The sequence below is a fragment of the Hippocampus comes genome, unplaced genomic scaffold (genome assembly GCF_001891065.2).
Source record: "Hippocampus comes isolate QL1 unplaced genomic scaffold, H_comes_QL1_v1.1 scaffold83, whole genome shotgun sequence".
In the NCBI taxonomy this organism is placed as follows: domain Eukaryota; kingdom Metazoa; phylum Chordata; class Actinopteri; order Syngnathiformes; family Syngnathidae; genus Hippocampus; species Hippocampus comes.
In genome coordinates this window covers 1,612,045-1,629,007 of record NW_017805281.1, presented here as the reverse complement: position 1 = coordinate 1,629,007, position 16,963 = coordinate 1,612,045, and the positions used below count along the sequence as shown (strand labels likewise).

Here is a 16,963-nt window from a genome sequence, read left to right as displayed (position 1 = left end):
AGAGAAAAAAAAAAAAATACTGTGGTGGGGGGGGGGGGGGGGGGGGGGTTGTGAACACACAACAGAGGAACAAACTACACAAACAGTCCAGTCTCCTACAAAAGGAAAGATGACGGAAGTACAACAGAGCACGAAAGCAACGCATTCTACCTGTATGTAATCAACTCTTCTCATGCGTAGCGAGTCTACCCCTGTAGCGTTCACACGTCCCATTTAACATCGGTGCTGCCCCGCAAACAAGCATTTACTCCGGAGCAAATTTTTTAAAACCACCTCCTTGAGCAGGGTTAAATTTGCTCCGGTTTGAGCTGTTTTCAGGGGCTACACTGGTGTAACTTTGCACGTGTGAACGCTCTACGGGGGCAGCTCCGGTGCTGCACCGGAGCAAAAGTTGCCATGTGAACACCCCTACTGACTGACTAACCTTTTCATTCACCAATAATGAGAACCTGTAACCTGATAACTCGATGGGCTGTCCCTGAAACGGTTCGTTTTGTTGTACCGCCGATGTCATTCAAACAAGCCTGCTTGTATTTTGCCCCATTAGGAAGCTCTCCAAATCCCAACAGCTCATGATAGCATCTGGTTATAGTCGTGGTGCCAAGTCAGCCGCAGGGCCCACCAGCACACAAAAGCTCATAAGCTGCTGTTTTCCGACAGCCACACATTCTTGTTGCGGTGCTTAGTCCCTGATACGGGGCAATGTCAGCCGTCTCCCGGGGCCCCCTTCAATTCTGGCCCCTTGGGAGGCAAGCCTGGCGCTTGCCTCCCCTGTCAACTCGATGCCCCTGAGACGCCAGCCTTTCTCCCACCTTTCACTGGTTCACTTCGATTGTGCGTGCGCACCTTTGGAGTGAAAGTAATTGTTGCTGTCGCATTGACGTCGCACCTCATCTAATCTCATCGGCACTTTGGATGAGTGTCCGACCGGAAAGACTGATTCAATTTCGGCTCAACTTTTACACCTGTGATATGTCCATTTACCGGGAATGCGCTGTGAGATCATGTATGACGCAGGTTTTGCTCACGCACGCTTGTGTCAACGTTCCGGGCACATGTTCATACTGTGGTCTGACTTCCCCGTCTGTCGCTCTTCCGCCTGGGCAGTGCCAGCTGGGAGTGCTGCCTCTGGGCACCGGGAACGACCTGGCCCGAGTTTTGGGCTGGGGGGGCCTCTGCGACGACGACGCTCAGCTGCTGCAGATCTTAGAGAAGCTGGAGAGGGCCACCACCAAAATGCTGGACCGGTAAGCAACACTGATCTCAAAAAAAGCAACTTCCGATCACGAACTGGACTTATTTTTTTATCCTTCCATTGAATGCAATTTTGAGGCCATCCTTCCTCCTATTTTTGACGTGTGTGTGCGTGTGTGTGTGTGCGTGTGTGTGTGTGCGTGTGTGTGTGTGTGCGGTCAGATGGAGCGTGATGACCTACGAGGTTCCGCCCACCTCAAAACGCACACGATCGACGAAGGAAGAGGACACCCTCGACTCTCCTCTGCAGGTGATTGTAACTGATGTTGATCAGCAGCGTCGCCATCATCCCAATTATCATCTAAGGAGCATCTTTTGCTTTTTTTTTTTTTTTTTTTCAGGTTCACATCACTCAATATGCCGATTCTGTGGCGTCCCACCTGGCTAAGATCCTGGATTCAGATCGACACAGCGATGTCATTTCCTCCGCAAAGTATGCGTCCAATGCATCAGCCTGCGCCGACTGTGTCACATGACCACCAACCCCACCATCCCGCCTCTCTCGACAGGTTCCTGTGTGGGACGGTGAATGAGTTTGTGGCGGAGGTGGGCAAGGCCTACGAGAGAGCCACGGAGAACAAGGAGGAAGCGGATGCTATGGCAAAGAAGGTTCATGTTATGCAATGACTTTTATAACAGCCACGCGAGTGTGTGTGTGTGTGTGTGTGTGTGTGTGTGTGTGTGTGTGTGTGTGTGTGTGTGTGTGTGTGTGTTTTGTTCAAAGCTCAGCCGTGATGCCACTCCTGTCACAAGTAGGTAAAAAGTCAATATGCCCTCAAGCAGAGCATATTTGCGGCTACAGCTTTTACTACAGCTTTTACTCTTCTGGAAAGATAATCGAGAAGCTTTAGAAATTTTTGCACATTCATCAAGAGGTCCTCATCCAAGCGTGCCTCGATGGAGCTGGTTTTGTGTATTGGGAGGTAAAAAGAATGTTTCTCCAAACTGTTCCCCCAAATGGCATAGTGGGCGACTGGTTAGAAACGCCGGCCTCACAGCGCAGAGGTTCTGGGTTCGATTGCGGCTCGGTCCTCCCTGTGTGGAGTTTGCATGTTCTCCCCCGTGTGACTGCGTGGGTTTTCTCCGGGTATTCCGGTTTCCTCCCACATTCCAAAAACATGCATGGCAGGCTGATTGAACACTCCAAATTGTCCCTGGGCGTGATTGTGAGCGCGAATAGTTGTTCGTCTCTGTATGCGATTGGCTGGCGATTGGCTGGCAACCTGATCAGGGTGTGCCCCGCCAACTGCCCGAAGACAGCTGGGATAGGCCGCAGCACACCCGCAGCACATGTGAGGGTTAAGCGGATTAGAAAATGGACGTTTACCCAAAATTGGAAGCTGAAAAGATAAAGTGAAGACTTAATTTTCCTCTGTTCTCCCAGTGTGCTTTGTTGAATGAGAAACTGGATTCCCTGGTCAAAGCCTTAAGTGAAGAAGCTGAAGCTCAGGTAATAGAAGGAGCAACTCCAAGCGCTGCCTTTTGTCAAGGGCAAAACGAAGACAAAAAAAAAAAAAAAACAATTCCCTGATTTTTTTTTTTTCAGGTTGTTCCAGCGGGTTCCCAGGCCAGCCCGGACGGTGATGGCTCTGGCCCCGAAAAAGATGCAAGCAACGTAAGCTCAGACGCTCAAACTTACCGCTCGAAGGAGCAGCTGATGCTGCGGGCCAACAGTCTGAAAAAGGCACTGAGGCAGATCATCGAACAGGCTGAGAAAGGTGAAAGAGGAGCGTGGTTTGTTTGGGGTCTCGGGGGCGGGGGAGGGGCGGCCCGCTCACTCGTGTCATTTTTTTTTTTTTTCTTTTGCAGTGGTGGATGAGCAGAACCGACACACTCAGGTCCACAGGATGTGGTCGTCTTCTTCCATCAAGCGGGAAAACAGCGAGGAACTCAAGGACGCGGACATGCGTACGTGCAAAGCCAAATCTTTTTGTCCGCCAATGACCGTCTTGTGATTGGCGGCGACCTGCTGAAGAGGAAACCGAGGGAAGAGACTTGACCTGAAACAAACAAGAACTGAGAGAGGCCACAGAAGAGGCCTGGAAAAGTGTTTCAAATCAAGTCAATGATGAATGGTCAATGAGTCGCAGGCTTAATGCGGTTGTATGCTTCCTTTTTGGCTTTTGCTCACTTGAAAAGTGGAGCGTGCGCTGTCCTGGATTGTTTCACACATCAAGATGCATAGCTGTCAACTTTTCGGAGCGCCAACCTGTATAAACTACCAAAAAAATCCTTATAAAGAGCAAAAATCCTTATAACATACCAAAGCATTTTAAATGTCAAAATAACGGCAGAAAAAACCCACGAAATATGAATGATGTATTTGTTTCCTTGTAGAACTTGCTTGTACACTACCGAAGTATGCAATGAATACTCTGCTGTTTTCAACTAGGAACCACGTGATTTACTGGAAAGTTACCGGAAATGAAAGCATTCGAGTAGACTAGCACCATTCTGGGCAAAAGCAAACGGAACTACCTGTTAGGGGGGGAGGGGGGGGGCTGTTTGGGGAACGGAAATTTTCAGAATCCGTATGATTTGTGCGATATGGCCATATACGTAAGATTCACCACAAAATCCGTATGAACTATGGCTAAACCGTATGAGTTGACAGGTATGAGATGTAAATCCTGTGCAATCAAAGCCGGAATCCTGAACTTTTTGTGTGATATTCACCTTTGGATCTGTAACCCGAACGTCTTCAGGAGACAAGAAAAAACAAAACAAGTGTCCTTGCCATTTACAATACTTCTGGAGGGGGACTCTCATATATTTAGGAAAAAAAATCAAACTCTCAATTCACTGTACAGGGTCTTCAAAATTGCTCATGTGACTGTTTTACTTTTCCACGTAAAAGTAGAGTGTGGGTTTTTTTCTCTTACCCAAGCTTCTTCCTCTGTCCAGGCATCAGAAGTCTCAGTCCGTCTTCGCCCATCGTCCTGGAGAAACCGGCGAGCCTCCACACGGTCAACTTCAACGAGGACTCAGTGTAAGCGCTCATCCGCTCGTAATCCGCTCGCCGCTGCCGCGGCCGCCGCGCTCGTTTTCTCCTCACGGTAGCATCGCCCCGTTTCCGCGCAGGCAATGCTGGGAGAAATGCGTGATGAACAATTACTTCGGCATCGGCCTGGACGCCAAGATCTCGCTGGAGTTCAACAACAAGCGCGATGAGCATCCGAAAAAGTGCAGGTAAGCAAAGAAGCCCGTCTCTGTTATCATGTTACAGGGTGCATGAAAGGGTTAAATTAGTTTAGCTTCCAAAAAGTTAAAATGTTAGATTATTAAAACTTCAAAATAGTTTAGTTGTGTTTTTGTGCTTTTTTTTTTTTTTTTTTTTTGTAGCTGTATGTAGAGCAAGTCACTAAAGGCATAATTTGTAATAAATTAATGTTAGAAAATGACATTGCAGCAGGTTTTTTTCTATTAAAAAATCAATTTAGCTTTGCTTCTAGACAAGAAAAAGTTTGCAATGAAACATAATGCGAAGTTAAGAAGTGAAAGCTGCTGATTCTGTGAGGAAAAAAAAAAAAGCAATTGTTGATTCATTATTTTTATTGCGTTCATTAAAAGCCTTGCTTCGGTTCCCCGGGATTCACCTGTGGGGACCGAAAAAAAATTGCTCCGCAAGGTTAGAAAATTGCTCCCCGAATGAAGCCATTGATTTGCGAGCCTGCCCTGCGTAGAAAATCACACGAATAATAATTTCGAGCCGTGCCAGAAATGGGACATTGGAAGCAAAATTGTTTGCACCGAAACGGTTACGGTCCATTCCCGTTTTCAAGCAGGAAATGCGGATTGTGTTCGTGTGTTTTTTATTTTGTTTTTTTTTTATTATTCGATGAGGGCAAAATAACATCAGCAACCCAGAGCGCAAAAGAAAAAGTCGTCGTCGTAAAGACTCCACACAAATGCTCGCCGATGATGAACGTATTTGTTGATTGATGTCCCGCAGCAGTCGTACGAAGAACATGATGTGGTACGGAGTTCTGGGCACCAAAGAGCTGGTCCAGAAGACCTACAAAAACTTGGAACAGAGGGTCCAGCTCGAGGTACGCCATTTCCAGGACGATTCTTAGCTTTACAAGAAAGCCAAAATTCTGGTTCTGTTTCACACACACACACTCACACAATCTTCTCCGTTTAGTGCGACGGCGTCGCCGTTCCGCTACCAATCCTCCAGGGCCTGGCGGTGCTCAACATTCCCAGCTACGCGGGTGGCATCAACTTCTGGGGGGGCACCAAGGAGGACAACGTGAGCGCCTCTGGGAGTAGGACGATCGAAAACGGGAGGGCCGTCCGTCTTTGTTCATTCACCCTTTGGCTTTTTTTTCCCCTTCGTATCGCAGAACTTCGGCGCTCCGTCTTTTGACGACAAGAAACTGGAAGTGGTGGCCGTGTTTGGCAGCATGCAGATGGCGATGTCCAGAGTCATCAACTTGCAGCACCACCGGATTGCGCAGGTGACACGCACACACACGCCGCAATACACCGCAATTTCAGACCAAGTCTGAAAAGACGTTTAAAAACGTCTTTGGGAGTGAATGAGTTAAGACGCACCTTTTTATACATGCGTAAATTCCCGATTTGAGATGTTGATTTTTTCTGACGTCCATGCGTAAATTCCCGATTTGAGATGTTGATTTTTTTTCTGACGTCTTGTCTTATTTTGCGCTCAGTGCCGCCAGGTGAAGATCACCATTTTGGGGGAGGAGGGCGTCCCCGTGCAAGTGGACGGCGAGGCTTGGATCCAGCCACCGGGCATCGTCAAGATACTCCACAAGAATCGAGCGCAGATGCTCACCAGGGACAGGGTAGGTTGAGACGACACACACGTTGATGATGCCGTTTTTTTTTGGAGGGGGGTGAAAGCTCTCGGGTTAGGACGATTGCAATTTCTGAGTTCTCCTCACCTAACTGAGGTCATCTCTGTCCCAGCCGAACCACCCCCTCACATGTCCTTTTGAAATATCCTCACGGTCTATTGCTGTCCGTCGGCGCCCCGCCTCCCACACCCCAACCGGCGTGCGGCCAGGCGTTCGAGAGCACGCTCAAGTCGTGGGAGGATAAATTAAAAGTCGACAGCGACCGTGCCAACAGACCCCGCCTCAACTCGCAGCAGTCCATGGAGTACCTGACGGAGGAGGAGTGCGCCCAGGTGCAGCAGCTGGGCATCATGGCCGACACGCTCATCAGCAAGTCAGTCAACCGCCCTTCCGCCCCACCCGCGGGGAGATTAGCGGTCTCGTCTCATGACACCCAGTGGGAAAAATCTTCATCCGCTCTCGCTCTTCGTCCCCCGCAGGATCCGCGAGACCGCCAAGACCCACAAGCTGGTGGAGCAGGAGCTGGCGCACGCCGTCAACGCCAGCGCCATGGTGCTGACTGAGGCCAAGCTGTCCAGCCCCGAGGTAGGCGTGCCAGGCGGAGGCAGATGGGTCCAGACGGGGTCGACAGATGGCCCCGTTGGACCCACGCGATGCACGTTTGTACATGAGATGTGCGGGGACGCCGTCGGGTGGCAAGTCTTAACCGTCCCGCGCTCATTCCGAGTCACATCGCGGCGCGCCGTGTGCATTTCGTACCATATTCGAATGCACATGGGTGTCATGGCTGTAAATGTTTCAGTTTTTGAGAACTAAAACAAATAATTATTTTTTTTTTTTATTTTTGCAGTTTCTGAGTCGCAGTACAGCCGTGGAAATCGTCAACAGCAGCAAAGTTCTGCAAGCGGAGACGACCATGCTTCTGGACGGACAACATCTGGTAAGCTCTCTGGCCGCACGCTGCCGCCACCTTTCGCCACCCGGTCGATGACGCACCCCCGCGTCTCCGTCTGCTCCTCCTCAGTCCGATTCCCCGGAGGAGGCGGAGCTGCGCTTAACCCTGAACAGCCTGAGCGCGGAGCTCCACAAGCTGGTCGACATCCACTGGATCTGCCCGCTGATGCATTGCGCCGAGGGGGTAAAAAAGGGCCGCGAAGCATTTTGGCGCGGGCGCGCGGGCGCTCTGATGACACGGATGATCGCGTGTGCGTGCAGGAGTCGGCGCGTCCCAGCGGTAAAAGCAGCATCAAGCTGAAGATCATGCCCAAGGCGAAGAGGGAGAAGGAGAAGCTCTACAAGCAGAAGTCCAACAGCTCACTCTCAGGTTGGAACAGCCGACGCAAGACACCCAAACTCATCTGTCAGGCAATTTGGGGAAGCCTCAAAGCGTTGCCGATATTCAATTGTCAGCAATTGTTGCAGTCGCTGAAGTTGGACTGCTTTGAGCATGTTACTTTGCTTCCCTCTAGTGGCCGGGTGAGGTACAACGTGCGGCTGCATCACAAGCTGCTTTGAGAGGCCAGCGTTTTATCGGCCGCTCCCGATGGAATGTCAGCCTGTGGGCATCTGATGTCGATTTCAATATGACATCAAAATCCAATACTCAACATCAAATTGGGGTCACGTGCCCACCGGGGACCCAACAAAATGGCTACGAGCGCTTTGTGCCATTTACGATGGTATTCAAAACAAAGTGGCGTACTGTACGCAGGATTTTTTAAATATCTTCCCAACAGACCCAATCAAAGCGTAGCATTACTGTGTTTGTAAGGGCATACATGATGGATGGGCCAAACATCGCAGATGTGCCGTTTTCTGCTGTTTTAGCCCGCATGTTTATATACCGTTCCTGCAATCTGAGGCAATCATTATGGAATCACTAGTCTCGGAGGATGCTCATTCCATTTAATTTTGTAGGGGTGGGGGGTGCAAACATGATTTCAAATGGCAACTTTCTGCCTTTAAGAAACTCTCAAACAGGGGTGTCAAACTTATTTTTGTCGTGGGCCACTTTGGGGTTACGTCTTCCCTTGGAGGGCCATTACGGCAGTGAAACTAAATAAATGTTTATATATTATTACCTGTACACAACAAAGTGATGGATTACCAGTTTGGAGATCAGTCAAATCAACTATAATAGTTTGTTCAATTATTGTTTGAGTGAGCGTTAAAAGGATAACCAAAATTATTGCAAAAATCTCAACGTTATTTATCACACATGACAATTTGATGTTTTTGTTCAGATTTTTGCAAGTTGACGCACATGATTTGCTTTCGCGGGCCACATCAAATGATGTGGCGGGTCGGATCTGGCCCCCGGGGCCTTGAGTTTGACACCTGTGCTCGAAAAGAAGTGAAGTAGAACAAAATGTGGTGGTCACTAACAGTTACAAAAAAACAAAAAAAATTTCAACACCAGATGTCAACATTGCCAGATCATTCTCCAAATTTTTAGACACAGCTGATTCTTGCCACGTTCCGTGATGATTCCCCTTCTTGACAAAGTTTGACAATCCTCTCATTTGTTTCAGTCGACGTCTCTCGTGCTGGAGCCACGATTCATGTCAGTCCACCTGTTGCAGCAGATCTCCAAGGTGTGATCACGCCCGTTGACTCGGACTAACGGGCAGCTCGCACGAATGCGGATGTTAGATTGAGCGATTCCACATTTTCTTCCCTCTGCTTTGGCGTGAAAAAAATGTAACTGTTACTAAGGTCATGTTCCTGTTCTTGTGTGCGTTTCCAGCAGGTGGCAGTGGAGGGCTTTTCCTCCAGCGTGCACACCCGCTGCCAATTTGATCATCAAGTTAAGACATGTATTTAAGGATTTACCAAGCGTCAAGTGGGCGTCGGATTATTGAGCTGCCAACTTCTGAAGACACACAAGAAAAGCAACATGACAACTAACACCTGATTTCTCGGTTTCTTTTTGCGTTTCTTAAAGCCAAAAAGTTTCCATTTGAAATGACCTTAGTTTTGCGTTCATGTCTGCGACCTGCTTTATTTCTAAAAATTGAAACACCTCAATTAACATCCTCTAAGAGCTGTGATTCCATTATTTTTTTTTTTTTGCCAGTGGTTTGTGGGATACATTTTTGGTTGTGCAGGAGCGATCATCCATTTGGAGGTTCTAATTGTTTGTCATCGCTCTGCTTTAGGAACATCGGACGTCAAATGCGCAACTCCTGAAGCAGAATCTTCGGGCAACTGATGATCTTTTCCGGCCTCTCACCTTGACCACCGCGGGTGGCGAGACGCCTTCCTCCCGCCCGCCGACGCCCGCTGGCCTGACCGAGAGCCACCGATGAGTGATGAGCACTCCGTCTTGCGTTTCCCTGCTGTACATTTGATTTCGAAAGGGTCTGCTAGTCTCGTGGTATCGAAAGCGTACAACGAATGTCTTTTTATATTTTATTTTGTCAGAAACAAAGTGTTTCTGTCGCTTGCATGCCGAGTGCAGCCATCTTTTTCCGGACCCGCTGAGAACGGAAGCGCCCTCAGATTTAAGTAAAGACTTTTGGGCACGACTTCCATGATAACCGGATCTGATGTGCGGAAAAATCGTACATGTTGCGGGTGAAGAGAAAAAGAAAAAAAAAAAAAGATGGTGAATGTATTTTGTGTGCTGAGCTGTGAACATTACTACTGATAAGAATCCTAATAGTGATAACGTGCACATTCGAGGTTCATTCAAGTGGTTCTTAGTTTGTTTTGCTTGTCGTGGCCTCAGCAGGTACTCAAGAGGTCAACGGGTTGACTAACAAACAGCTGATTGTAGATGTAACGCGCCTAACGTGAGCCTTTTGCTTTGCCAGTGGTTCCCAGATTCTCTTGTGGCTTTTGCTGCCTTCATGAGCGGGAGAGGAGAAATCATGAGGCCAAACAGTCAAACTAAACTTGCCTGAAGCGTGTTTAAGATAAGTAGATGCTTGTTGTTGAGGGGTGAACAAAACAAAACAAAAAAATCATACTGCGTGGTATTAATTTCTTATCAGGAACATGCTCGTTTCCACTCACGCTCGAGCGTTCCTTCGCTCGCTCTGCTGTGGTCGGATGCTGCGAATGCATCCATAAGTATGCTGCCGCCTTTGCGCCTTTCCAGGCTTTTGTGGTGTTGTGCCAAGTCGAGGGACGCCCTCCTGGCAATTGGGGGGGCGGGTTGCGCGCGTGTATGCATGCGCGTAACGTGGCGTTCATTTCAAGTTTACTGTGTCTTGCCTTGCACTTTACAGACTACTTCATGGGGGAGGGACGTCAAATGCGCAACTCCTGAAGCAGAATCTTCGGGCAACTGATGATCTTTTCCGGCCTCTCACCTTGACCACCGCGGGTGGCGAGACGCCTTCCTCCCGCCCGCCGACGCCCGCTGGCCTGACCGAGAGCCACCGATGAGTGATGAGCACTCCGTCTTGCGTTTCCCTGCTGTACATTTGATTTCGAAAGGGTCTGCTAGTCTCGTGGTATCGAAAGCGTACAACGAATGTCTTTTTATATTTTATTTTGTCAGAAACAAAGTGTTTCTGTCGCTTGCATGCCGAGTGCAGCCATCTTTTTCCGGACCCGCTGAGAACGGAAGCGCCCTCAGATTTAAGTAAAGACTTTTGGGCACGACTTCCATGATAACCGGATCTGATGTGCGGAAAAATCGTACATGTTGCGGGTGAAGAGAAAAAAAAAAAAAAAAAAAGATGGTGAATGTATTTTGTGTGCTGAGCTGTGAACATTACTACTGATAAGAATCCTAATAGTGATAACGTGCACATTCGAGGTTCATTCAAGTGGTTCTTAGTTTGTTTTGCTTGTCGTGGCCTCAGCAGGTACTCAAGAGGTCAACGGGTTGACTAACAAACAGCTGATTGTAGATGTAACGCGCCTAACGTGAGCCTTTTGCTTTGCCAGTGGTTCCCAGATTCTCTTGTGGCTTTTGCTGCCTTCATGAGCGGGAGAGGAGAAATCATGAGGCCAAACAGTCAAACTAAACTTGCCTGAAGCGTGTTTAAGATAAGTAGATGCTTGTTGTTGAGGGGTGAACAAAACAAAACAAAAAAATCATACTGCGTGGTATTAATTTCTTATCAGGAACATGCTCGTTTCCACTCACGCTCGAGCGTTCCTTCGCTCGCTCTGCTGTGGTCGGATGCTGCGAATGCATCCATAAGTATGCTGCCGCCTTTGCGCCTTTCCAGGCTTTTGTGGTGTTGTGCCAAGTCGAGGGACGCCCTCCTGGCAATTGGGGGGGCGGGTTGCGCGCGTGTATGCATGCGCGTAACGTGGCGTTCATTTCAAGTTTACTGTGTCTTGCCTTGCACTTTACAGACTACTTCATGGGGGAGGGGGGGGGCAGTATGCGAATGCATGCGTGTTTACATCCGTGTGTCAAACTAGGTGAAGAATATAAAAATTTATTTATAAAAGATGTGAGACGAACACACACGCGCACGCGTGCCCGTTGATGACGTGTGATGCGTGTCGTTCCTCCCGCTGCTCCTTCGTCCGCTGTTGCACCGGTCCGACATGTAAACGACGGTTAACCATGTTCACCAGATGAAGTTTGAAGCCAAAGCTTGATTCATTAAGCTGTTTTGTGTACAAGACCGTGTAACTTTTTTGAAATGGTATCATCGACTTGTTTTGAATATATGATTGCAACGTGTGTTTTGGTCTTTAAACGAAAGCTTATGCATATTTAATTTTGATAAATGATTGTTTTCATGTCATTTAATGGGGGTTGCAGATGATCCCGCAATGTGCGCGCGTGCGCGCGGCTGCCAGTTCTGTCTGCTCTGTAGTGCGCGACGGCGTGTAACAAAAAAGACAAGCTTCAGAGATTAAACTGATTTAATGGTGTGTGTGGAAAAAAAAAACATTGGTGCGTCTGCTTCTTCTTGCAATGTGCCTGACTGAAAATATCTTATTAATCTGTTCCGTTTGTCTAAAGATGGTTGCCGCACCTCTTCCATGTGTCCCCGGCACCAACAAATGTCATGTCATTTTCCCAATTGAATTATTACTTGAGCTGTTTAGAATAAGGAGCTACAAATGAGTTATTTCATATACTGGTTAAGCCGCTTTCCCTAAGACAACACTGCCCCCTACTGGAGCCTTGGATGATAGGCCTGAGTCAAACGTCTCATGCGTGTTTTGTGAGTCATCTGTGAATCCTTCAGGTAAGTGATTGCTGCTGCTCACCAATGACGTGGTTCGTTTAGCGGGGCTGAAATCCCCCTAAAATCTTCTTAAAACTCCCCTTTTCAACAAGAGTACCAAAAAGTACAACATAAAGGGGCCACCAAATCATCCGTGTAACTTGATTGTGATATTAACTTGGGTCGCGGATCCGGAAGTGACACACTTAAATCGATGGAAGAATCTGCACAGCTAAAAAAAAAAAAAACACCACCGCGCCCTTTCCGACGTAAGCACACAGAATATTCCCCTTAAATACTGTAGTAGTTTTCCCTTTTCGTCTGGCCGGCCTTTGCTGTGCGTCGTCATCCAGTCCTCTTGAGAGTGTTTCTAAAAGTCCAGTCCATGAGTTTGTTTTTGATCTTGCTACGGGCATCCTTCACTTCATGGTGAAAGTCCTTGTGTCGTTATCAAATCCGTTCCACTTGATTTAATAGAGAACGCCCTTATACCTGGTCCATTATTATTAACAGTCCTTATTTCTCAGCGACCTTGCTTGCACTGGTCCCTTCCACGATCGCTTGCGTGAGAAGATGGGAAATTCAAAGCATTCAAGAGATGAAAAAAAACAGGTGTATGGACAAAAGGCTTTTCAACAAAGTCTTCATCACTGCTGATAGTAGCATTTAGTTAAACGTCCTGCTCTACTACCAACCAGCTTGTTAATTAGTCTGAAACGCATTTAGAATCTTCTGGCTGTTTCCATGAAGAGAGCTGCAGAGTGAATTTTATGCAAACTTGACATGCGGGCAACTGGCACAAAGGTTCCGCAACACACTCCCCCCAAAAAATGAGGCACTTGGATTTCGGAAAAACAACAACAAAAAAGTACAAACGAAAACACTTGCTGGCATATTATGATAATCAAAAAACGCCAGGTTCCTTGTGCATTCAAAAACCAATAAGGTCCTTAAACATTCGTCAGACAGAAAAGACCAGACAAATGTATCGAAATATATTATTTTCTCTCCCTTCATCTTTATTAGCACATTTGGTATTGGAGTAATCCGAAAGTAATTACAAGTTAGATTACTTTGATATTTTGTTACTTACATTATGTGACCAACTAATTTTTTTTAACAGGTGTTAAACCAGTAACTATTGGAATACATTTTGAAAGTAATCCTCCCAACCCTGATGGTGGAGGACTTAATTTTGGTTTGGGGCTGCTTTGCTTTCTCTGGGCCTGGACACATTGGAAAAAGGAAAAGTTTGAGACATTTGAGAATTTGAGAGCATCCATTTGCCAAATGAAGCTGGACAGAAGACAGCCGAAGCAAAGGGGGAACCATGGATGAACATGTCAACGGTTGTGACATCCCAACATGTTTGAGGAGCACTTTATGCAAAAATTCAAGCAATTACAAATGCATTTTTTTCTCTTTTTTTTTTTTTTTTTTTTTGCAAGTGTTTCTGTGGTCGAGCATTTGAGAGCTTCAGTTCCTGAGCGGGTGACGGACGAAAAGTTTGCATTTGAAGGAGTGTCTGCCAAGTGCCTTCCTGTTCAGGCGTACGGGAGAAAGGAGTGTGCATGCATCCTCACTAAGCACGGGTATGAATGTCGACACGTATGCGCGGCCATCCACTACAAACTGGTCCACAAGTTGGAACAAGTTGAATGCTTCCAAAGTGGTTTCTGCGATGATGTGAGTTTATCTACGTGTGTGCGCAGACATGTACAGTAAGGGCGTTCGTGTGCACTGTCTTTTTAAGCAACGATTGTATTTCAAGTCGTACTTCCTGCCCCCAAATTGGTCTTTGCAGTTGGGAAGATGGGGGCAGGGGGGTGGTGGGGGCGTGTCTATGAGCATCTGCCAGTCTTCCGGCAACCAACCAGACACTCACGCCATGGAAAGCTCCACCCCACTGTCGCACACGCCACTGTCCAAACGCCCGTCCTGTCGTCCGACGTCCACCTTGAGGTCCTCCAGCTGAGCGCACACCACGCCGTCACTGTCGCTGCCATCGCCGCCTACAGGTGGTGGCAGGAAGTGTCATTTCATGGTTGCAAAAAGCCGGAAAATTGGATGAGGGCGGTTGCCATGGAAATGCTTAAGATTGAGCCACAAAGGCTTTCGCTCACCCGTCTTCTGGTCGCACAGCGCCTCCTCCAGGATGCTCAGCGCTCTGCATGAGCCAACTGATTTGAGAGCAGCTCCAAGCTCTCGCACCGTACCGCCAGACACCTGAAACGCATGCGTGCGCCCGAATACTCCATAATCATGAAGACATGCTTGATGTGTACTTAACATGTATTAAAATATATAGACAGGAACCGGGCCAAATCATGAATAGCGAAAGTTCAGTTCTTGCCTGGATCATTTAAGTCATCTTTTGTTTGCAAATGTTCTTTGCGGCACCACGGTTACCTCATAGGAGTCTATGAGCGTCTTGGCGGGGTCCGAGCTCAGTCTGAACGCGGTCTTGAGGATTCCCAGACCGAGAGCATCAGCCAGGTTTTCCCAGCACGCGTCGTTCGCCACAGCGCCGCTGAGCGTCGTCTTCACCGAGGTTGCCAGGCTCTGAAGGTCGCCTGGGTCACAATAATGGGGGGGAAACACAATACATGTATTCAGCCTTCATCTTTGTGTTGTTTTTTATTTATTTATTTTTTTAAACAATTGCACCCAACTGCAGCCAATTATATAACAACCAGACTTTGACAGATTAATTTTACAAAGAAGCCTTTTGACAGTACCGGACACTCTTTTCTGTCAGTTGGTTCCGGGTCAATTAAATCGAAGTCCTGCTGTATTTGTGTGTGTGTGTTCGGAGTGAGTGATTAGGGATGGGTACCTTTCATACTGTATTTCGGTTCAAATTTTCAATACTGGTACACAACGATAGCAATTTAACTGATTTACAGTGGAGTATACACTTATGTTTACGCCACACCTGTGTGACAGATGTATGGTATTGTCATGGTGATCGCTTACAAGACAGCAAGTCAAAGGATTGAGTATGTAGTAATTGTCGTAGATGAACAGTTTTCCATCTTAACCCTTTCATGCACCCTGTAACCTGATAACATGACAAGCTGTCCACCGGAGGAACCGCTGTCCCTGAAAGAGTTAATGAAGGCTTCATTTGCCTTCACCTTAGCATCCTATGATGCATAATAAAGCGGATACCGTTTGTTGTCCAAAGGATTGCAATGTTTGTTGCAAAAGCACCTGAAAAAGAATCATCGCAATCACAATTTTCACGAATAATAAATCATTCAAATAAAACTGCAATGAGATTATTTTCCAAAATCGTTCAGCCCTAATTTGTGAGTGTGCGGGTGTACACGAGCGTGCGTGCGTAACATCGCTCCACAAACTCACCCTGAGGTGGGAGAGCCACACTGGGACATTTGGGATGGTACTCATGACCACTGAGAAGCTCCAACACCTGCCAACACACAAAAGCGTCATCGTCTTGCCTCTTCCCTCTCAAGACATCATTTTACTTCTCCAGTATTCATTGCTTGTGTTTCAGCTCAAATCTAAGATAGATGGATCCGCTGGAATCTGCTAGTTGCAAACGTTTCATTCCTGACATTGTTGACATTGCTCTTGTTGGGGAAATTTCTGATGAAAGTGAGTATTTTCCAAATGGGCATGAGCTGCGTACCTGCTCGGAGGCGGCCATGTTGATGGGGCTGGTCCCGGGAACGCAGCCCTCATCATCATCTTCGTCATCATCATCTTCATCCTTGTAGAAGAGCGGCTCGAGGTTCTCCTTGTGAGGGTCTGCGCCTGAACACGCACGCAAAAGTGTCACACCGAGCCGGATGATCGGTATGCTTGACTGTGAGCGTGCGGACGCGTAGGGGTACCCGCTGCCATGAGTAGCGCCGTTAGCTTGACGGAGCCTCGCCCGGCAGCCACGTGCAGGGGCGTGGTGCCGTCGTAGGTGCAGCAGTCCACCTTTGCATTGCCCTGGTGACCACAAGGGTGCGGGGTGATGACATTGTCACAAAGCGTAGGTTGTAATGACATCATCAGAGGGCATGCGTCGCGACGACGAGATGAGCGCGCCGTCACCTCGAGCAGCAGGCAGCCGGCGAGCGATACGTTGTCAGCCTCGGTGGCGAGGTGGAGGGCGGTCTTTCCGCTGCCCCGCTCCTGAGCCTCCACGTCGGCCCCGCCCTCCAGGAGCTCCCGCAGCGACCGCAGCTGATTGGACGCCACGGCCAAGTGGATGGCGCACAAACCTGCTGGCGACAACCAAAACACTCAACCAACAGCGTATGTATGTGTGCAGTCAGTGCTTGTGTGTGCACGGGTGCGTACCGGCGGTGTTGCAGTCGTCGACGCTTCGTCTGACGGCGTGCTGACGCAACAGCAAGCGCAGCATGGAACCCCCCTGCCGCGCGGCCAAGTGCAGTGGCGCGTCGCCGTGGCGATCACTCAGCGTGGGGTCGGCCCCGGCCGCCAGCAGCGCCTGCGCCGCCGCCGGCTGCTGCGTCGTCACCGCCAGGTGGAGAGGGGTCTGATCAAAGTGAGATGGGGCGGAGCCCACGCCCACACATGATGACCTTGTATGCGATGGATCTTAACATGGCATGTTTCACCCGACACTGGCAACCAGTCCGTTGTTTGCCTACATGTGCCCTGACACAGGTTGGCGGCCATGGCTATCAAACATTTTCATTCAGTAAAAAAAAAAAAAAAAAAAAAAAAAAAAAAAAAAAAAAAAAAACCCCACAACGCCAC

At 48.2% G+C, this 16,963-nt stretch overlaps 2 protein-coding genes across 3 annotated transcripts in view; one reads left to right on the top strand and one right to left on the bottom strand.

The window, feature by feature from the left end:
- The window catches only part of LOC109516573 (diacylglycerol kinase eta), a 29,946-nt gene extending 18,639 nt beyond the window's left edge, over window positions 1-11,307 (top strand). The window contains exons 13-32 of one of the 2 annotated variants that reach the window (XM_019871253.1): window positions 1,108-1,247; window positions 1,417-1,504; window positions 1,596-1,687; window positions 1,764-1,863; window positions 2,639-2,704; window positions 2,801-2,972; window positions 3,064-3,162; window positions 4,159-4,243; window positions 4,336-4,443; window positions 5,207-5,303; window positions 5,399-5,506; window positions 5,601-5,714; window positions 5,931-6,065; window positions 6,287-6,450; window positions 6,557-6,662; window positions 6,928-7,017; window positions 7,102-7,215; window positions 7,293-7,401; window positions 8,609-8,671; window positions 9,236-11,307. In XM_019871253.1, the coding sequence (XP_019726812.1) occupies window positions 1,108-1,247; window positions 1,417-1,504; window positions 1,596-1,687; window positions 1,764-1,863; window positions 2,639-2,704; window positions 2,801-2,972; window positions 3,064-3,162; window positions 4,159-4,243; window positions 4,336-4,443; window positions 5,207-5,303; window positions 5,399-5,506; window positions 5,601-5,714; window positions 5,931-6,065; window positions 6,287-6,450; window positions 6,557-6,662; window positions 6,928-7,017; window positions 7,102-7,215; window positions 7,293-7,401; window positions 8,609-8,671; window positions 9,236-9,288 (2,103 nt within the window). In that variant the 3' untranslated portion in view covers window positions 9,289-11,307. Of the gene's footprint in view, window positions 1-1,107; window positions 1,248-1,416; window positions 1,505-1,595; window positions 1,688-1,763; window positions 1,864-2,638; window positions 2,705-2,800; window positions 2,973-3,063; window positions 3,163-4,158; window positions 4,244-4,335; window positions 4,444-5,206; window positions 5,304-5,398; window positions 5,507-5,600; window positions 5,715-5,930; window positions 6,066-6,286; window positions 6,451-6,556; window positions 6,663-6,924; window positions 7,018-7,101; window positions 7,216-7,292; window positions 7,402-8,608; window positions 8,672-9,235 lie in introns of both variants that reach the window. The other variant, XM_019871252.1, reaches the window with a different exon arrangement.
- A 1,914-nt stretch (window positions 11,308-13,221) lies between these two features.
- nfkb1 (nuclear factor of kappa light polypeptide gene enhancer in B-cells 1) overlaps window positions 13,222-16,963 on the bottom strand; it is a 13,645-nt gene continuing 9,903 nt past the window's right edge. The window contains 8 exon segments of the mRNA XM_019871254.1: window positions 13,222-14,235; window positions 14,347-14,449; window positions 14,633-14,796; window positions 15,590-15,656; window positions 15,879-16,003; window positions 16,084-16,186; window positions 16,292-16,461; window positions 16,541-16,739. Coding sequence (XP_019726813.1) covers window positions 14,105-14,235; window positions 14,347-14,449; window positions 14,633-14,796; window positions 15,590-15,656; window positions 15,879-16,003; window positions 16,084-16,186; window positions 16,292-16,461; window positions 16,541-16,739 — 1,062 coding nt within the window. The 3' untranslated portion in view covers window positions 13,222-14,104.